This window comes from Halichoerus grypus, chromosome 6 (assembly GCF_964656455.1).
Source record: "Halichoerus grypus chromosome 6, mHalGry1.hap1.1, whole genome shotgun sequence".
NCBI lineage: Eukaryota > Metazoa > Chordata > Mammalia > Carnivora > Phocidae > Halichoerus > Halichoerus grypus.
Window position 1 is genome coordinate 40953223 of NC_135717.1, and position 22488 is coordinate 40975710.

The window sequence follows — 22488 nt, forward strand, 5'->3', positions numbered from 1 at the left end:
AGGGAGAGAGACAGAACTCTCGAGCAGACTCCCCACTGAGTGTGGAGCCTGTCGCAGGCCTTGATCTGAGGACCCTGAGATCATGACCTGAGCCAAAATCGAGAGGCCTACGCTCAACTGACTGAGCCATCCAGGTGCCCCTCACTTTTGTCCATTCTAACATGCAGCAGATGCCTTGGCTTTTAGCTGAGTTCAACAATTCTGAGAATTAGAGACAGGAGATGTGCATAAGCCCCACTTCCTCTCTGATCTCCTGATATTATTGAAGACATTTATTAATTTAATAATTCATCTGCAGATTTTTTTGGATTTCTCTATAGCGAGAAGCATGTCATCTCTGAATGACAGTTTTAATTACTCTTTTCCAGTCCATATATGTCTTATTTCTTGCCTTATTGCTCTGACTAGGTCTTCTAGTATGATGTTGAATAGAAGTGGTGAGTGTGGGTATCTTAACTCATTCTCATTTGTAGAGCTAAAACTTTTATCTTTTCATTGAGTCCGGTTTTTCTGCTGTTGGTTTTATGTAGATACCCTTTTTCAGATTAAGGAGTTTCCGTTCTATTCCTATTTTGCTTTGAGTGGATGAAGAATTTTATCCATAGTTTTTCTGCATTATTGAGTTGATTTTATTGTTTTCCTTTACTCTGTTAATGGGTGAACTGCAAGGATTCTAACAAGCTTGGTCACACTGTATTGTACTTTATGTATTTCTGGATTTGATTTGCTAATATTTTTATTAGAATTTTTGCATTCATGAATATGAATGACATAGGCCTATAACTTTCTCTCAGTGTCCCTTTCAGGTTTTGATATCAGGGTTATTACATTATTGTCACATAACAATTTGTGACGTGTTTCCTCTTTTTCTATTTTCAGAAAGTTTCTGTAAAGTTGGTGGTTTTTTTTTTTTTTTCTTGAAATGTTTGGTAGACTACAAGGTGGAAGCTATTTGGTTCTGGAGTTTTTCTTTGCAGGAAAGGTTTTAATCATTAGTCTAACCTTTTTTAATAGATAAAGACTTATTCAGGTTTTCTGTTTCTTTTTGTGTCTGTTTTGGTAGTCATTTGGTAGATTAACCAGGGGTTTATCAATTTTGTTTTTTCAGAGAATCAGCTTTTCCTTTTATTGAATCTGTCTTTTGTATGTTTGTTGTGTAGTTCATTGATTTCTGTTCCGTGTGTGTGTGTGTGTGTGTGTGTAATTTCCTTCCACTTTTTTGGTTTAATTTTTTATTTTAGATTTTCTTGAGATGGGTGTTTATTTTTTATTTTTATTTTTTTAAAGATTTTATTTATTTGACAGAGACACAGCGAGAGAGGGAACACAGCAGGGGAAGTTGGAGAGGGAGAAGCAGGCTTCCCGCCGAGCAGGGAGCCTGATGCGCAGGGCTCGATCCCAGGACCCTGGGATCATGACCTGAGCCAAAGGCAGATGCTTAACAACTGAGCCACCCAGGCGCCCCAAGATGGATGTTTAGATTATTGCTTTTTAGTCCCCCCCCCATTATGTATGCAGTTAGGCTGTAAATTTCAAGTACATCTTAAAACTTTTGATGATTAGTATTTCATTCCTTTCATTATATTTTCATTCCTTTTGTTACATTTCTTGATTTTTATTGTGACTTTTTTCAGTGACCTATATGTTATTTAGAAGTATGTTTTTTAGCTTCCAAAAACATAGGAATTCTTGTGTTATCTTTTGTTACTGATTTCTTCTTCAGTTCTGTGGACAGAAAGCAAACTATATCATTTCAGTCCTTGGAAATTTGTTGAGACCTGCTCTCCCTGGTATGTGATCAGTTTTGTAAACATTCTGTATGTGTTTGAACAGAATGTGCATTCTGTACTTGTTGACTGAAGAGGTTTATATAGATTAGGTCAGGTTTCTTAAATGTTTTTGTAAATTTTCTATGTATTTAGTAGTTTTTTATCAGTTGTGAGAGAGATGTTAGAATCTGTTATGATTGGATTTGTCTGTTTTTCTTTGTTTTGTCAATTGTTTTGACAAATATATTTGACAATATGTTAAGTACATAAACCTTAGACTATTTCCTAATAAGTTGAATTTTTTAATTATAATAAAATGACCGTTTTTCCTTAGTGATACTTAGTTATTACACTCTTCTTAGCTTGCTTTTTTAAAAAGATTTTATTTATTTATTAGAGAAAGAGAGAGGGCACAAGCAGGGGGAGCTGCAGAGGGAGAGGGAGCAGGGAGCCTGATGTGGGACTCGATCCCAGGACCCTGAGATCATGATCTGAGCTGAAGGCAGATGCTTCACCGACTGAGCCACCCAGGTGCCGCCCCCCCGCCCCCCAGCTTTCTTTTTGATAATATTTCTGCATGGTACTTTTTTTTCTTTTTACTCTTTTCTTTACAAACTTTTTGTGTCCTTATATTTTTGTCTTTTGAGAGCAGCATATAGCTGAGTTTTTGTCTTAAAACCAGGCTCAAAATTGCTGTCTCTTATTGAAGCTACTCTGTTTAGATTTAATGTAATTACTGATATGTTTGGGTTTTAATTTGTCACCATAATATGTTTTTTATCCATCTTGCTCCTTTTTCTTTCTTTCTTGTTGTTGGGAGTGGTGTTAATAAAGCATTTTGTATTCTCTTTTCCCCCATCTAATAGCTTGATATTTATGTGTTCTTTTACTAACTGTTCTTTTATTAATTACTCTAGAGGCAGTAACTTCTGTCCTTGATGTATCAAGGTCTCATATAAGTTGTTTTTCCCAGATAATGCAAGGAACTTAAATACTTAAATTCTGTGTGTGTTCCAAATCTAGAAGACATTGTTGTTTTGTACACTCAGCATTTACTTAGATTTCTTACATCTGTTCCTTTCTCCTTGCTCTGTGTCCGTTTTTACAATCTGAGTTTTCACCTGGGATTCTTCTTCTACCCAAGGAACATCTCCACTGTTTATATTGTGGGACTACTGTGACGAAGTCTTGCTTTATATAAACTATATTCACCTTTCATTTTTGCGGGCATAGAATTTTTGATTGGCAACTATTTTGAGAACTTTTTAGACATTATTTCATTATCTTTTGACATCCATTGTTTTGACAAGTCCACCTGAAGTTGTGTTACTGCTCATTTGAAGGTAGTATGGCTTTTCCCCTGGTGACTTTATCTCTTCCCTTTTATCTTTGGCTTGGAGCAATTTTACTGTGAAATGCCTAGGTGTAGTTGTCTGCTCACTTGCTTTTGTTTTCTGGGAATGACTCTTGATTCTGAGACTCTTTGCCAGTTGTGGAAAATTATCAGCCACTATCTCTTTGAAAGTCAGTTCCTCTTCAGTCTTCCTCTTTCTGTTCTTAGGATTGAAGTGAAATGTGTTAGACCTTATTATGTCCATGTGTGTCTCTACTCTTGTTTATCCATGCTTTCTTTGGCTACTTCCTTTTGAAAATAACCCTCCAGTTCATGAAGTCTCTCTTCATCTGTATCAGATTTGATGGTAAACCACTCATGGAGTGCTTTAGTTTTAGTACCTTTTCAATTCTGTCCTTTCCATCTAACTTCTTTTCATTTCATGTTCTTTGCTGAAGTTATGACTCTTTTAATTTCTTGAACATATCAAGCATTGTTATTTTAAAGGTTGTGTTTAATAACGTACCATCTACACCTCTTCCTGCAGGTTGTTTCTAATTTTGTTTTGCTTTTCTTGCCCTTTGGTGATATCGTCTTACTCTTTGTGGGTTTGGTTATTTTTACATGTGTTCTAGATACTGTAATGAAAAATTATAGGAATGAAGTGAAATTCAGGATGATGTTATCCAGAGAGGATTCGTATTTGCTTCTGACAGACAGCCAGGGGCCCCAGTAGTCCTAGATTACATTAATCTCATCAGCAGTTGAGATGATTTGAAGTCTAAGAAAAACGGTAGTTAATTTTGTAGTTAATTAGCTACTTTCATTTTTTGCTACGTAATTATTTTATATGTGAAGATTGAATTCTTTGTAGTTTTCTTACTCCTAGGTTGCAGCCCTTTGGTGTCCAAACTTAAAGTTTGGGGGATTACAGTATTACCCTCCTCCCATACCAGGCACTCAATTCTAATTTTAATCCTCTTAGCTGTGTATCTGTTCAAAGATTTGCTCATGTTCTTAGCTGCTCGTACAGAATTGCCAGGTGCCTATATAGGAGAAATGTGACTTACCTCTTGGTTTTTTGTTTTCCTTGATCTTAAATTCTGTAAGTTTTCAATGTTTGTTAGTTCTTTGATGCCTTTCACAGATTTTTTTCTTTTCAGTTCAGGTGTTCAGGTTCTCATGGGCAGGTACTTTGCTATTACAAGAATGTAACATTCTGTTTAGTAATTTTTATTCCAGATCTAACAGTTAATGAACACATATACCTGACTGGTCATATGCAACTCAATTTTATTCAAAGTGTAGTAATTACATGTATATTTTTTTGTAAAGGGCAGGTATAAATTAATAAGAGAAGTTCAGTTTTTCACAGCTTTTCTTTTCCTAACTTTCAAATATTGTTAATAAAAACATGGTTGTAGCTCATCGTTTTTATAATTTTAGGGTAAATACTATCTCTGGTTCATGGCAAACACCCATTCAGAGACTGATCAAAGTCAAAGATAAGTCCTTTAAAGGGAATAAATTCAGATTCATAAAAAACTCTTCACTGTATCATTTTCATTTTTCTTACATCACAGCTTATTTCTGGTATGTCTATTTTATTGTGATTAAAATATTTTTATTTTATGAAATGATTTTAAAACCAGCATCTTGGTCTGTTTGGGCTGCTGTAACAAAATACCACAGACTGGGTGGTTTATAAAGAGCAGACATTAATTTCTTACAGTTGTGGATGCTGGACATCCATTCCGGGTGCCAGCATGGTTGGGTGAGGGCCTTGCAACAAGGTGGACTGTTGACTTCTCCTGTCTTACACGGTGGAAGGGGCCAGGGCTATCTCTGGAGCCACTTTTGTAAGGCCTCTAATCCCACTCATGAAGGCTCAACCCTTATGACCTAATCATCCCCTAAAGGACACACCTCCTAATACCATCACCTTGGGCATTAGGTTTTCAGCACATGAATTTTGTGGGGGGACACAAATGGACACAATGGCCAGTTGAAAATTATAGTAGGAATGCAAGGCTCAACATCAGAAAATCCATCAATGTAATGTATCACATTAGTAGAATGAAGGAGAAAAACATTGTATCGATGCAGAAAGGCATTTGACAAAATCCTTTCAAGTTGAAAACTAGGACTGGTAGGACCTTCCTCAACATGATAAAGGGCATTTATGAAAACCCAAGCTAATACTGTAGACAGTGGTGAAAGACTGAAAGCCTTCCCCCTAAGATCAGGAGCAAGACAGAGACGCCCGCTTTCATTACTGCTACTTAACATACTACTGGAAGTTCTGGCCAGAGGAATTAGGCAACAAAAAGAAAGAAAAGGCATCCAAATTGGAAAAGGAGCAATAAAACTATATTTGAAGATGACATGATCAGGTATTTAGAAATTCAAAAGGAATCCACAAGACGTTACCAGAACTAATAAACAAGTTTGGCAGAGTTGTAGGGTGTAATCAGTTGTGTTTCAGTAACACCAACGGCGAACAATTAGAAAAGGCAATTAAGGAAACAGTTCCATTCACATTAACATGCAAAAGAACAATATATCTGGGAGTAAACTTAACCATGGAGGAAGAAACTTGTACATTATAAATTATAAAACATTGCAGAAGGAAATTAAGACCAAAATAAGTGGAAAGACATCTTGGGTTCATGAATGGGAAGACAATACTACCCAAAGCATTATAGAGTTCAGGACAATCCCCATGAAAATTCCAATGGCCTCCTCTCTTCCCCCCCCCCGCCCCCCCCAAAATGAAAAAGCTGATCTTGAAATTCATGTGGAATTTGAGAGGGCCCTGGATAGCCAAAATAGTCTTGAAAAAGAAGAACAAAGTGGAAGACACACAGTTCCCTGTCTCAAAACTTGCTTCAAAGCTACAGTAATCAGAGGTGCCTGGGTGGCTCAGTTGTTAAGCGTCTGCCTTCGGCTCAGGTCATGATCCCGGGGTCCTGGGATCGAGCCCCGCATCGGGCTCCCTGCTCAGCGGGAAGCCTGCTTCTCCCTCTCCCACTCCCTGTGCTTGTGTTCCTGCTCTCGCTGTCTCTCTCTCTCTGTCAAAGAAATAAATAAAATCGTAAAAAAAAAATAAAAACTACAGTAATCAAAACAGTGTGGTACTGATGTAAGGATAGACATATGGAATTTAGAATTCTGAAATAAATTCATACATCTTTGGCCTATTTTAAAATTTTAATTCTAGCATAATTAACATACACTGTTATATTAGTTTCAGATTAATTTCAGTTTCAGTTAGTTATATTTAGTTTCAGTACTATGTACGATTCAACACTTTCATACATCCCTCAGTGCTCATCACAGCAAGTGCGTTCCTTCATCTATTTCACCCATCCCCCACCCAACTCCCCTTTGATAACCATCAGTTTGTTCTCTATAGTTAAGAGTCTATTTCTTGGTTTCTCTTTTTCCTTAGCTTTTTTGTTTCTTCAGTTCCACATATGAGTGAAATCATGGTATTTGTCTTTCTCTGACTGACTTACTTTGCTTAGCATAATATATTCAGGTTCCACCCATGTGATTGCAAATGGCAATATCTCATTCTTTTTTAATGGCTGAATAATATTCCATTGTTACATATATACCACCTCATCTTTATCCCTTCATCTATAGGTGGACACTTGGGGTGCTTCCATAACTTGACTGTTGTAAATAATGCTGCTATAAGCATCAGTTTGCATGTATCCCTTTGAATTAGTGTTTTTGGGTAAATACTTAGTAGTGTAGTTGCTGGATTGCAGGGTAGTTCTGATTTTAACTTTTTGAGGAACCTCTATACTGCTTTCCACAGTTTGGCCAATTGATTTTTGACCACGATACCAAGCCCATTCAATGAGGAAAGCCTAGTCTCTTCAAAAGATGGTGCTGGGATGACTGGATTTACACATGTAAAAGAATGAGTTTGAACTCCTTCCTTACACCATAGACAAGATTTCAGAATGGATCAATGACCTAAACAGAAGAATTAAAACCATAAGAGTCTTAGAAAAAAACATAGGGATTAATCTTTATGACCGTCGATATTGCTTTGGATTCTTAGATATGACACCATAGTAGGAGCAATGAAAGAAAAAATATATCTATTATACTTTATCAAAACTAAGAACTTTTTTTCAAAGATTTATTTGAGAGCATGAGCAGAGAGAAGAGGCAGAGGGAGAGGGAGAAGCAGGCTCCCCGTTGAGCAGGGAGCCTGATGTGGGACTTGATCCCAGGACCCTGGGATCATGACCCCAGCCATAGGGAGACACCCAATGGACTGAGCCACCCAGGTGCCAAAACTTAAAACTTTTATGCATCACAATCACAGGACATTATCAAAATGGAAAGAACTTACAAAATGGGAGAAAAAATTTGTAAAACATCAAGATTAAGGGGTTATTTAGAATATGTAAAGAACTACCAACTCACTAAGAAAAAGATAAACACCATTAAAAATGAGTAGAGGACCCCAAAAGACTTTTCCCCAAAGAAGATAAATAACCAATAAACATGAAAAGATGCTTAGTGTCATTAGGGAAATGCAAATCAAAGCCACAATGAAATATGACGTCACACCTACTAAGAGGGCTATGAAAAAACCCAAACAGAAAATAGCACGTGTTGGCTGGGACATGGAGAAATTGGAACTTTCACACATTCCTGGTGTGCTGTGAAGTAGTATAGCCAGTGTAGAATGCAGTTGGGTGATTTCTGAACAGGTTACATGTAGAATTACTATATGATCCAGCGACTCCTCTTCTGGGTATATACCCAAAGAATTGAAAGCAAGACTTGGACAGATACTTGTGTTTTTTGCAGTTATTCATAGTATCTAAAAGGTAGAAGCCACCCAAGTGTCCATCAGCAGATAAATAATGCCACTGAACTATACACTTAAAAATGGTTAAAATGGCAAGTTTTATGTTACTGAACCATACTTAAAAAAATTAATATTCTGTATAAAAAGCCACTGAATTGTTCACTTCTAGTGATGAAACGTATGTGAATTATGGCTCAATAAAGGTGTTATTAAAGGGTTAAGCCTTATTTCCCCATGCACATTTTGTTTTTTAAGATAGTATTTTGTCAAATCCAGAAGTCTGGAAAGATCTTGCTTTACTAGTATAGCTAATAAAATAATTGAAACATGTTTGTTGTTATCAGGAATCTTGATCAATGTTTTGCATGCTGTTATTTTCTGTTGTTTAACTAGTGTAATTTGCTTTAAATAAACAAGGTAGGTTTCCTAGCGGAAGTGCTCTGTTTCGCAAGTTCTCCATGTTCTATATTTGCTACATATGGAAATTGGACAGCAGTGGATTGTTCTGGAGGCTCTTAGGGGAATATCGTTGCTCTTTAGTGTCCAGACTTAGTAGCCAACTAGTTATTATCATAGACTAGACTAGCTTTATTCCTCCTTTTGTTTTTATTTTTTAATCTCAGGGCTTATTCAGGAATGTATTCAATCAGTAAGTGCTTATTGTACACTGCATGGTACAAGTTAAGGGCATAAAGTTTGAAATACAGCCTGCTTTTAAAAAACATGTTGAGTAATGCATATAAAATAATTATACAACAACTAATAGCAACATGGCATTAATTGTAATTGTAGACTTTATATATGTAGCTTGTTTTAAGAAAAACTGAATACAACCTAATTGTAACTTTAACTTGATTATAACTATAAAGGAAGTTACAGTAAATAAATAAATATCTTTTGTGAGATAACTAACAAAAGACCAGACACATCAAAGAAACTAATGCTAGAATAGATTGGAATTTAGTGGATGATTAGAAGTGTATCACATTTCATTAGAGAAGAAAAATCTTTCAGTAAATCGTGCTAGTACAATTGATTACCTCTTTGGGCTAACTTTCTATATTTTTACTTTCTGTCATATTCAGAAAGTAACTCCACAGTTTTCACTTGGGCATGTAAGATGCCTGGAATTTGCCACTCCATCCTAATAACACGTAAAAAGCAGAACTGAAAAACCAACGAAATGTACTGAGATTTATGAAGGCATTGAGGCCACAGGACAAAAGTTGGAGAGACAGAAAAACAGGACTTACTGGAGCAAAAACCCTCCCGCAGGAACATCTGCAGGAACCAGTGCTGGCTAAGTAAACCTGAATGTAATTGATGAATTGCTGGAGGCTCAGGGTGGACAAGTCTGAGTTAAAAATCTAGGGGAACCCAGTCCTAGGGGTCCCCCACACTTTGGTAAGATTTACTAGAGGAGTAAGGAGCTCTTAACTCCTTTACCCAGAAACTCTACCAGGCCCTCCCGGTGAATATTGGAGAAAAATCCCCTTGCCATTCCATTGGCAGGGAGGGGAAAAAGAACCATTTTAAAATATTCCAGAGTTGTTCTGTTCTCCTTAACAAGGCCTGCCTTCAAGAGAAACTCACCAGAGCCTAACTGACCTAGGGAAGGGAAATACCCAGCTCTGGCTCCCTCTAGTAATCCTGTCCCACCTAATGGGGTAGACAAAGCTGGGAAGGACTTGGAAAGTTCACAGTGCAGGGGGACAGGCTCACCAAAACACTGTGACTTACCCTGGGACTCGAGAAAGCAGTCCCTTCCCCACACCTTACACCGCATTACTAAATGCCTTCTTATGCATTTCCTTTTACTTAGTACTTCATGTCTGCCTTTTGAAGGAAAATAAAAGGTCCTACTCAAAGGCAAAACAAACACAGAAGAGATTGAGCCGGGGTGCCTGGGTGGCTCAGTCGTTAAGCGTCTGCCTTCGGCTCAGGTCATGATCCCAGGGTCCTGGGATCGAGCCCCACATCGGGCTCCCTGCTCGGCAGGAAGCCTGCTTCTCCCTCTCCCACTTCCCCTGCTTGTGTTCCCTCTCCCGCTGTGTCTCTCTCTGTCCTATAAATAAATAAATAAAATCTTAAAAAAAAAAAAAAGATTGAGCAAGCATCTGAACCTGAGTCAGCATGGCAAGGATGTTGGACTTATCAGAACAGGAATATCTTAAAATTTGAAGAGTTTATTAGAGAATGAGTGGGGAGAGGGGCAGAGGAAGAGGAAGAATCAGGCTCCTGTGGGGCTCAATCCCAGAACCCTGGGATCATGACCCGAGCCGAAGGCAGACACTTAACTGAGCCACCCGGGCGCCCTAAAAAACAGATTAAAATGCTAAGAACTTTAATGAAAAAGTACACAACATGCAAGATTAGATGAATACCGTAAACAGAGATGAAAATTCTAAAAACATCAAAAAAATGCTAGAGTGCAAACACATTGTAACGGAAATGAAGAATGCTTTTGGTGGGATCATTAGTAGACTGCACATGGCTGAGGGAGGAATCTCTGAGTTTGAGGATATGACAATAGAAACTTCCAAAACTGAAAAGCAAAGAGAAGAAAGACTGAAAAAAAAAAAAAAAATCCAAGGAAAATGGGACAGCTACAAAAGGTGTGACATATACCTAATGGGAATATCCACAGGAGAAGAAAGAACAGAAGCAGTAATGACTGCAGATTTTCCCAAATTAATGTCCAAAGCCAAACCAGATCAAGAATCTCAGAGAATATCTAGTAGGATAGGTGCCCTCAAAACTGCAGCTTAGGTATATCATTCCAAATCTCAGAAAATCAAAGATTAAAAAAATCCTAAACAAGCCAGAGGAAAACATTATAAAGGAGCAAAAATAAGAAATACATGAGATTTCTTTTTAGAAACCATGCAGGGAGGAGAGAATGGAGTGAAAAATTAAAGGAGTGAGGGGGGAACCCCCACCAAATTAGAGGTGTGTATTTTGCAGAACTATTTTTCAAAAGCAAAGGAGAAATACTTCTGAGACAAACATTGACCGAATTTGTTGCCAGGAAAGAAATTCTTTAGAAGGAAAATGGTACATGCCAGAAACTTAGATATACATAAAAGATCATTGGAGATTGAGTAAGTAAAGGTAAAATAAACTTGTTTTTCTTATTCTTAATTGATCTAAAAGATACGTTTGTTCACAATAGTAACAATGTATTTGCCTTTGTGTTCTTATGTGCATCTAAATACTTATGTATGCTCATGCATCAGTGAAAGGAATGACACCAATGATAAAAGGAACAGAAGAGAGGTATTAGGAATATTTTGTTTTCAGGTCCTTCTACCTGTGAATCTGTATACTATTACTTAAAAATAGACATGGGTTAGTTGTAAATGTATATTGTGATCTCTAGGGCAACCACTAAAAAAAGTAACACCAACAAAAGTAAAATTGATATGCTAACATAGAGAAAATGGATACATGTAAGGTACTCAATTAAAATGACAAAAGAGAATATGGGTGGAAGTCAAAACTAGACAAGGGACAAAGGCATAGAAAACAGTAACAAATAGGATGGACATTCAACTCTATCGAATAATCACCTTAACATGGTCTAACTGCAACAATTAAAAGATGAGATCGTCAGAGTTAATAAGACCCAATAATATGTTGTCTGCAAGAAACCCATTTTAAATATAAAGACATAAATAGGTTAAAATAAATGGGATAGAGGAAGATATATCATGCTGACACTAATCAAAAGAAAGTAGTTGTAGCTATATTAATTTTAGATGGAGCAGACTTCAAAACAAGGAATGTTATTAGGTATAAAGGTGAGTATTACATAATGATAAAGGGATCAGTACTCAAAGAGGATATAACAGTTCTTAATGTGTATGTGCCTAACAGCAGAATGTCACTGTTTTTCAGGCAAAAACTATTAGTCTGCAAGGGGCAATAGATGAATGCACTATTGTAGTTGGAGATTTCAACAGCCCTCTCAGAAATGGACAGGTGCAGTAGGCAGAAGATAAGTACACAGTTGAACTCAACAATAGTATTAACTGGGTATCATCAATATTTATAGACTACTTCATCCAACAGCAACAGAATATACATTCTTCTCAAGCTCGCATAGAACACTCACATTCTTAGCCATAAAATACAACTTAATAAATTTGAAAAGATTAGAAATCATACAGTGTCTGTTGTTAGACCACAATGGAATCAAAATAGAAATAACAGAAAGATAGCTTGAAATCTCAAAATATTTGGACATTCAGCAACACACAGGCGGAAAAGAAATCTTGAGAAAATTTTTAAAAATTTTAACTAAATGAAGATGAAAATGCCAAAATTTGTAGAATATAGCAAAAGCAGTTTTTACAGGGAAATGTATAACGTTGAATGTATATATTAGAAAAGAGGAAAGATCTGAAATCAGTATTCCAAGCTTCCACCTTAGAACACAAGGAAAAATTAAATCCAAAGTAAACAAGAAAAGAAATAGAGCAGAAAAATGAAATTGTAAGTAGGAAATCAGTGGTAAGTCAAAAGCTAGCTATTTGAAAAGATCAATAAAACCAGTAAGTCTCTCGACAAGCTAACAAAAACAGATACAAATAACTAATATTAGAAGTGAAAGAGGAGCAAAAAAAAAAGGGGGGGTGGGTGGAGAGGAGCTATCACTACTGATCCTCTAGACCATAAAAGGGTAATAAAGGAAAGCTATAAACAACTCTATGCCCACAGACTTGAGAACTGAGATGAAATGAATCAATTCCTTGAAAGGCATAATCTGGCAAAACTTCTGCAAGAAGAAATAGTCTGTGTAGGCCTATGTAAAATAAATGGAATCAGTGATTAATAAACTTCAAAAACAGAAAGCACCAGGCCCAGATGGGTTCACTGGTGAATTCTCCCAAACATTTAGGGAAGAATTTATACCTTTTCTCCACAATCTTATAGAAGGTAGAAGCAGAAGAGTACTTCCTAACTCCTATGAGACCAGCATTACCATAATACCCCAAACCAGACAAAGACATTACAAGAAAAGAGACTAAAGGCCAATATCTCTCATGAACATAAATGTAAAAATCTCCAACAAAATATTAGCAAATTGAATCTAACGTTGTATAAAAAGTATTATGCCCCATGACTAAATGGGGTTTATCTCAGGTATGCATGGTTGCTTTGGTATCTGGAAATCAATTAATGTAATCATCATATCAACAGGCTAAAGAAAAATCAAGTGATTAATAGATGCAGAAAAAAGCATTGGGCAAAATCCAACACCCATTCATAATAAAAACCAGCAAACTCTCGGAATAGAGAGGAATTTCCTCAACACGATAAAGTCTACCTACAAAAACCCTGTACTAACATCATCATACTTAATGATAAGAAACTCACAGGTTTCCTGCTGAGATTGGGAACAAAGCAAGGATGTCTCCTCTTACCATCCCTTTTCAACATTGGACTGGAAGTCCTAGATAAAGCAGTAAGACAAGAAAAGGAAATTGAAGTGTACAGATTTGGAAGAGAAATAAAACTGTCTTCATTTATAGATGACATGATTACACAGAAAGTCTGAAAGAATTGACCTGAAACTAATAATTATAGCATGGTTGTATGACAAAAAATTAATATATAAAAGCCTATCACTTTCCTATGTACCAGCAATGAACAAGTTGAATTTGAAGTTAAAAACACATTACATTTACATTATCACCCCCAGAATGGAATACTTAAGTACAAACCTGACAAAATATGTATAAAGTCTATATGAGGAAAACAGCAAAGTTCTGATGAGATAAATGGAGAGGGAACCCTTGTTCATGGATAGGAAGACTTAAATATTGTCAACATGTCAGTTCTTCCCAATTTGATCTATAGATTGCATGCTATCCCAATAAAAATCCTAGGAAGTCATATTTTGGAGATCAACAAAGTGATTCTAAAATTCATATGGAGGGGCAAGAGATCCAGAATAGCCAATACAATATTGAAGGAGAAGAACAAATTTAGAGATTTCAAGACTTACTGTAAAGCTATGTTAATTAAGACCGTGTGGTAGTGGTAAAGTAACAGACAAATGGATCAGTGGGACAGATGGGAGAGCCTGGAAGTAGACCCACATAAATATAGCCAATGTTCTTTGACAAAGGAGCAAGGGCAGTATAATGGAGCAAGTAAAATGTCTTCATCAAATGGCACTAGGATGACTGCATCCACATGCAGAAAAAATGGACCTAGACACAGACCTTATACCCTTCACCACAGTTAACTCAAAATAGATCATAGACCTAAAATGTAAAATGCAAAACTGTAAAACTTCTGGAAAATAACATAGGCAACCTAGCTGTCCTGAGTATGGCAATGACTTTTTTGGATACAACACCAAGACACAACCCTTGAAAGTAATAATTGATAAGCTGGACTTGATTAAAATTAAAACCTTCTGCTCTGTGAAGGACAGTGTGAAGAGAATGGTAGGATGAGCCACATACTGGGAGAATATTTGTAAAAGACACATCTGATAAAGGACTGTTACACAAAATAGACAACTCTTAAAACTTGACATTAAGAAAATGGACCTGATTAAGAAATGAACAAAAAATTTGAACTGACACCTCACCAAAGATGATATACAGGTGGAAGGTAAGTGTATGAAAAGATGTTCAATATCCTGTGTCATTAGAGAATTGCAAATTAAAACAGCATTGATTTATTACCACGTGATTGTGAGAATGACTAAAATCCAAAAAACAGGGACAACACCGATCGCTGATGGGAACGTGGAGCATTAGGAAAGTCACTGCCGGTGGGAATGCTAAATGGTGCAGCCATTTTGGGAGACCAGTTTCTCACAAAACTACAGGTTCTGTTACTGTACGATCCAGCCATTGCATTGCTTGTTATTTATCAAAGGACCTGAAAACTCACACGTAGGAACCTGTACAGGGTTGTTTTAGCAGCTTTATTCATAATTGCCAAAACATGGGAGCAACCAAGATGTCTTATAGTCAGTGAATGGGTAAATAAACCATGTTACATCCATACAAGGGAACATTATTCAGCACTAAAACGAAATGAGCTATCATACCATGAAAAGACACGGAGGAAATCTTAAATGTGTATTGCTAAGTGAAAGAAGCCACTCTGAAAAGGCTGCATACATCCTCTATGAGTCCAACTATAGGACATTCTGGAAAAGGCAAAATGAAGGAGGTAGTAAAAAAAATCTGTGGTTTCCAGTGTTTGGGGACCCAGAGGGATGAGTAGGTGGAACACAGGATTTTTAGGACCGGGAAACTAGTCTGTATGATACTTTGATGATGTGTACTTGTCTTTATGCTTATGTGAAAACCCATAGTGTGTACAGCACCAGGAGTGAACTGTGGTCTTTGGGGAAAATAGTGGCATGTCAGTGCAGGTTTGCTGATCGTAACAAATGTGATTTCTGGTTTGGGATGTTGATAACGGGAGAGGTGGCAGGTGTGTGTGGACATGGGACACTGTGTTTCCTGCTGAATTCTGCTGTGAACCTAAAACTGATCTACAAAACAAAGTTTATTAGTGTTACTACTTTTTAAAAGGTTATTCTCAGATGGATAACAAGTCAATATTAAAAAATTAAAAAACAGGAAAATACACTTGAATATTTTTCTGACCTGAATGTGGAAGGACTTCTAATCAGGAAAGTTATCATAAAAGAATACATAGTTAGCTATATTTCTGTATAATTTCATTTAGTCTTTACTAAAAGACAAAACTATTTGGATAATAATATATAAACATGTTAATATATAAATGGAAAAATGGTATGGATAGACTATCAATAAAAAGTAATTTAAAATTACAAGTAGACTTGGTGCCTGGGTGGCTCAGTCGATTAAGTGTCTGCCTTCAACTTGGGTCATGTTCCTGATCCTGGGATTGAGTCCCGCATCAGGCTCCCTGCTCAGTGGAGAGTCTGCTTCTCCCTCTCCCCTGCTCCTCCCCTCTGCTCATGCTCTCACTCTCTCTGTCAAATAAATCAGTAAAAATCTTTTTTTTTTTTTTAAGATTTTATTTATTTGAGAGAGAGAATGAGAGAGAGAGAGCATGAGAGGGGGGAGGGTCAGAGGGAGAAGCAGACTCCCTGCCGAGCAGGGAGCCCGATGTGGGACTCGATCCCGGGGCTCCAGGATCATGACCTGAGCCGAAGGCAGTCGCTTAACCAACTGAGCCACCCAGGCGCCCAATCAGTAAAAATCTTTAAAAAAATAAAATTACGAGTAGACTTTGGAAAAATTTCAACCTAACCTAAGTAATAATGACATTATACGATGAGATTAAATTTTATTTATTTTTTTAAAGATTTTATTCATTTGACAGAGCACCAGCAGAGGGAGAGGGAGAAGCAGACTCCCCGCTGAGCAAGGAGCCCAAAGTGGGACTTGATCCCAGGACCCCGGGATCATGACCTGAGCCGAAGGCAGACGCTTAACCAACTGAGCCACCCAGGCATCCCGAGATTAAATTTTAAATTACATGTAATATTTGATTAAATTACTTTAAAATATTTATAAACTGTATTTGTTAGTGTAGTAATAAAACAAAAACTTGAACCCATGTACCACCAGAAGCAGACATTGGAACATGCTTGATGCTGTGTGTCCTGGTGGGTCCTCTTGCTTTCTTTTCTCTGCCTCCCACTATTTTAATCTCCTTACTATCATGTTTGTCAATTCCTGCAGGACACAGTTTTCCTACAGTTGTATTTATCTCCAAGTATTACATTGTTTCATTCTGCTTATTTTTTAATTCCCTGATTTGATTACTTTTATCTTTTCCCCCGTTTGTAGCATTTGTCGGATATAAAAGAAGATACATAGGTGGAAGGGATTGCATTAAATCTGGATTTGTAGGGGTAGAGAGTATCAGTATCATCTGGGGGCTAGCCAGAGTTACTTGGACCAACTCACACCCATTAGGATGGCTACTGTCAAAACCCAGAAAATTACAAGTGTTGATGAAAATGTGGAGAAATTAGAACCATGTGCACCAGTGGCGGGAAAGTAAAATGGGGCACCTGCTCTGGAAAACAGTATGGCAGGTCTTTAAAAAGTGAACCCTGTAATTGCTGGGTCATAGGGTAATTCTGCTTCTGGGTGTATCTGAAAGCAGAGTCTGGAAGGCGTGTTTGTATACACATGTTCATAGCAACACGTGGAAGAAACCCAGGTGTCCATCCACAGATGAATGGAAAACAAAGTGCAGTACATCATGCAATGGAATATTCAGCCTTGAAGAGGAAGAAAATGTGGGGGAACCTTGAGCGCGTGTTGTTACGGGAAATATGTCAGGCACAGGAGGACAAGTATTATATGATTCCACCTCTGTGAGGGACTTAGTTTCATCACAAAGGAGAAGCAGAACGGTGGGTGCTGGGGATGCAGGGGATAGGGGCTCAGTGATTACTGGGTGCAGAGATTTGGTTTCACAGGATGAGGTGAGTTTCGGGGCGGGACAGTGTTGGCAGGTGCACAGCGGTGTGGATGTGTTTAATGCCACTGAACCGCATGTTTAAAAATGGTGATGCTGATTTATGTGTATTTTGCTACAGTAAGAGAAATTGAGGAAAAAATTGGTGGGAAGCTTTTGGTTTTGTGTTTTTATTTATTTTTTAACTATAAGCCTCTTGAGAATCACTTTCTGAAGGAGCTCCTCTTCCTAAAGGGAGCCAAAAAAAAGATTGAGGACTGAGTTAAATCTCTCCCAAGTCTTAAGGTGGTCGTCGTCGTCTTTTCCTTCTTCTTTTGATAGCTTAATCTTTGCTGTAACACAAATGAAGGCTTACTCTGGGACTTTGTTGTTCACATAACAGCTGGAAAAGTTGAATTTCATAATTTTGTATCAGAAGCTTGTCATGTTCCTAACTGCGAGGCCACCTTGAAAGACATGAAGAATGAGGCCTGTCCCTTCTTAGTTGAATGGGTAGATTCTTTTGAGGAATTTATAATTATTTGCACAAGGTGATATATCTGTGGAGAGACCTATAAGCAAATTATAACTAGAATATACAAGAGAGTCGAGTTTAGTTCTAGGAGAGGGGTTGGTTAGGAGCAAGTCCCAGGAAGAGCAAAGAAAGAGCAGAGCACAGCTTACCCAAGGGGATGGAGGTACGGCGTTTCTGGGCAGACTTAGGAATTTTTTTTTTTTTTAAGATTTTATTTATTTATTTGAGAGAGAGAGCGAGAGCAGGAACACAAGCAGGGGGAGTGAGAGAGGGAGAAGCAGGCTTCCCGCGGAGCAGAGCCCGATGTGGGGCTTGATCCCAGGACGCTGGGATCACGAACCTGAGCCGAAGGCAGACGCTTAATGACTGAGCCACCCAGGTGCCCCAGACTTAGGAATTTTGAGTAGTTAAGTTTAGTAGTAGCATACACTCAGGGAAGAGAGCTGTGGAGTTGGATTTGGCCACGTCGTTGAAGACCTTGAATGAGAAGCTGTCTGTACAAAGGATCTGAGGAACTCATTTTCTAGGATTTTCTTTTTATTGATAAACACCCAAATTGCTATCTTTTGATATCTAGCCACATTATTCATATTTACTAGACGGTGGAAGGACTTTTGTCTGACTGGCTTATTGCTATATTCCCAGAGCCTAGAAGAATATCTGACCTACGTTAGTGAATGCATGATTTTAGATTTCATAAGAAGGGAAAATCTCCGTGGTGGTTCTTTAAAGAGATCTTGTCCTAATAGGTCAGGCTGGTTTTGTTGTTTTTATAACTGGTCTCAGACTTCATCATACTCAGCTTACTTGGGTTTGAGTTCTTTGCAAGGCTCTCTTTGGGCTCCTGAGCATCTCCCTTATGATGTATGTATCTGTGTTGACTTGGTTCAGGTTCAGGTAGATCTCAAAAATCTTTGGTTTTAACTCTACATCTGTTTTCCTGAAGTGTGCATTATTTAATTCTTTAGCCTTGATTTTAACCATTTCTAGCCATTTGGTGATAATCACTTCTAGAGTTTCTGCTATTAGTGTCCCCCCCTGTGTTCTTTTGGTTGTTATATAAATAGTAATATCTACTATTTAGGTATTATTTTAAAATGCTAGCTTTGGTTTTATATATTTTCTGTAGTTCTTTTTTTTTTTTTTTTTTTAAAGATTTTATTTATTTGACAGAGAGAGACACAGTGAGAGAGGGAACACAAGCAGGGGGAGGGGGAGAAGGAGAAGCAGACCTCCCGCAGAGCAGGGAGCCCGATGTGGGGCTCGATCCCAGGACCCTGGGATCATGACCTGAGTCAAAGGCAGACGCTTAACGACTGAGCCACCCAGGCGCCCCATATTTTCTGTAGTTCTGAATAAATTATTAATTGTACACATATACTTAGAAAAAACACAGGTTGAATTGCATGTTTACATGATGTGATCACTGCCCTGAGACCCTTGTGCTTCCGTTGTTACGGGCATCATAGCCCTAATGAAACCGAGCAGTGATTTTTATCCTGGCTTTCAACAGCCAAGTATCTTTTAAAGAAATTAAGGAAATTTCTCTTAAATTTCCCCATATGCTTGTATTCTGCAGCGCTCCGTGAGCTGGAAGTGGTGTCCCCGGTGCGTGGACTGCCCCAGGACACCTTTGGACGGCATTGTCCTATCTGCCCTTACAGTTCGTGGTTCATGTGTATGTCAGACTTCCTCTGCCAGCGTCAGGCTCTTCTCTGGCAAGGACTACAGTTCTTACATTTTTACATACTTCACTGTATCCATATCTGTGCCTTACACAGAATAGACACCTGTTGTCTTTCAGATTGTGTTTTTCGTGGGAGTATGTGCAGAACCTGATGACTTGCACTACCGCAGTTCACCGTTAGATGTCACTCTGTGACATACTTGACATTCTTGCCCAAACTTCCCTCCCTTGATGCTGATCCCATTCAGGAAGGCGGCTTTCCTCAGCAGATGCTCTGGCTGAGAAGTTTCTGTACGTTTGAAAGTGGTTTCTTTCCAAACACACATTAATAAATTATAATTGCAGTTGTGACTATCTTTTAGTTCTGCACCTAAGTCTGTACTGAACCCAACTGATTTTCCTTAAGTTTTCTTTAGAATTTGAATGCTGGCTTTATGTTTTGGTTATTCTCTCTTTGGAGCAAAGTCTGCAGCTATGACAAGTAGTGGTGGGAAGAAATAGGATATTCAGGAATACCCTAGAATGTGCTTGGAATTCTTCTGTTAGCAGCGCACTTCTGAGAGATGCCTTATTCCAGGAGGCCGGCTGAGCCCAGACTTGTGGGAAGAGTCTCTAGATGAGCATTCATGGCGGCTGCCGGTTTCATTTGGGTTTGTCAGAGGAAGAGTGAGAACTGACTTGTCTGTGAAAAGAAATGTGGAAGCAGAGAAAGCCGACTTGCAGGCTCTGCCGGCCCATCATGGAACACAGGAAGGTGTCAAGAATGAGTTTCCTTCACTCATTCTCCTCCTCTGAAAGATAGGAAGGGTCAGGTCAAGGAGGTTTGGTGTTCACCCTATGCCCGAGGGCCTGCCCACACTACCCTGTGTGATTGAGGGATCTGGCGTCTCAGTGTGCGAGGACGTTCCTGACGGCCCAGCGCCTCGGTGCCCAGCTGCGAGTCCCAGTGTTCGCGGAGCCTCTCCTGCCGCACCACCACCCATCCGATACCCAGGAGGCAGCCCATATCCCCCTTGATTTGACAGCCGGTGGCTGTTCTCCTCACCAGGCTCAGAATATTGAAATTTGAACGAAATAGTGGTATTGGTTCTGAATAATATAATGAACAGCCTCCCAACCCAAGCATGTGACCATTTCTGATGACGTCCTCCTCTGGGACACTAGCTCCCAGCCTTTCATGCCTCGGTTAGAAATAGATTCTGTTTATGGTTTTATTTGAAAAGAAAAAAAGAGAACGCTGTTTTCATTTGTCAGTATGTCTACATAAAACTGAAATTTTAAAACGATGAGTATCATAAACTAAGAACCAAAGAATTAGGACATTTGAATTCCATTTATATTGCTCTGTCATATTACAGTTACACACAATGTAGTATCAAAAAGTGAAATTTTATGTTCTATTTTTGCTTTGGAATAAAATTGAAATGTACGTGTTTTTTGATATGTTAGTATAGGGTGACCACTTGTCCTTCTTGGGAAGACCTTTTTAACTCTTTGACCTTAAAATGTCATTCTTTATGAAATAACAAAGTGAATGACGGTTTTTGCAGAGTAACCGGTAATGGAGAAAAGTTGGTCATGCTACATCCTGTGTTAGTGTATTCCCCGGTAGTTGGGAGGTGCTGAGTCTGTTACTACACTGATGGTAGTTCATCTTGTAATCCATGCTTTCTTTCCCCTTATGTTTTTGTGTTTTCCTACAGTTACAGAAGTGAACAGGTCATGGCACGTCTAACAAAAAGGCGACAGGCGGATACAAAAGCTATCCAGCATCTTTGGGCAGCCATTGAGATTATACGGAACCAGAAGCAAATTGCCAATATTGACCGTATTACAAAGTAAGTACATTTAAGCAAAAATATCCTTGTAAAGTTTCCTAAAAGATTTTTTGGGGAAAAAAGGTCCAAAAATAACTTATTTATTATGCTCATCAACACATTACAAAGTAGCAGTCACTTTTTGCCTTGTATACACTTGTCAGAAAAACAACAGAGAGACATAGGCAACTTGTGTTAAGATGTTTAATAAACAAATACCAGAGAAGTAAAACATCACTGTGTACTGTTTATAATAGCTTTTTAACGATCAAACATTTTTTAACTCTTGGGATCAAATCTTTAAGTCTTTTTATTAAAAAGGCTTGCTGTTGTGTGCCCGTCTAAAGCAGAGTGTTGTTGTTCATTGTTCACTGTGACTGCAGGACAAGCGTGCTGTGCAGAAAACACCCTCTTCTCGGTCCCTAGCCCACTAACCAGGACATCCTGACCATTTCGTCCTGTATTTTGGAAGTTATATTAAATCATCAATTTAAAAAAAGTTGGTTTTTTTTTTTTTCCTAGTTTCCAATGCTATTTATTTTGGTAGACCAAGATCAGGATAGGAAACAATCAGACTATTTTATCAATACTCACATTATAAGGGAGTCTTCAAATAGAACTTGATTTTATTTGTTTCTCTGAGTATTTTTAAGGGAATAAAGCTAAATTCATCTCTTTTTAAATGTTTGAGTGATATTTTTTGGTAATTTAGGTAGAATTTCTTTCTTTATTCTTTGTACAGATGACTCCTTAGATGCTGTATGTAAAAATGGGAAGTGGGTGATTTATGAGCCCCTTTAATGAAATGTTTATTTTTGTCCTTACTAATAAGTAGTAGAATTGAGCACCACATATTTTTGTCTCTTACCTACATTCTCTTAAAGATTATAAAGGTTGCTCATGAGAGGATGGACCAGAGAAAGGGAGAGGGTGTTGCTGTGTGTTGCTGTAAGTCTGTATTTACCCTTTGAGCACTTAAAATTGCCGTGCTCCTGCAGGCCAAGAGAAGAAAAAAATAGGTAACACTTAGGGGAAATAAGAATAAAATAAAGAGTACACAATAAGTCATATTAGT

General features: G+C 38.0%; 1 protein-coding gene across 13 annotated transcripts in view; it reads left to right on the forward strand.

Annotated features, from left to right (window-relative positions):
• Positions 1–22488, forward strand: part of ZMYND11 (zinc finger MYND-type containing 11) — a 130296-nt gene that overhangs the window by 35518 nt on the left and 72290 nt on the right. For 12 of the 13 annotated variants that reach the window (XM_078075066.1, XM_078075062.1, XM_078075071.1 and 9 more), the window contains exon 2: positions 21300–21434. In XM_078075066.1, the coding sequence (XP_077931192.1) occupies positions 21319–21434 (116 nt within the window). In that variant the 5' untranslated portion in view covers positions 21300–21318. Of the gene's footprint in view, positions 1–1771; positions 1791–21299; positions 21435–22488 lie in introns of those variants that run through there. The other variant, XM_078075067.1, reaches the window with a different exon arrangement.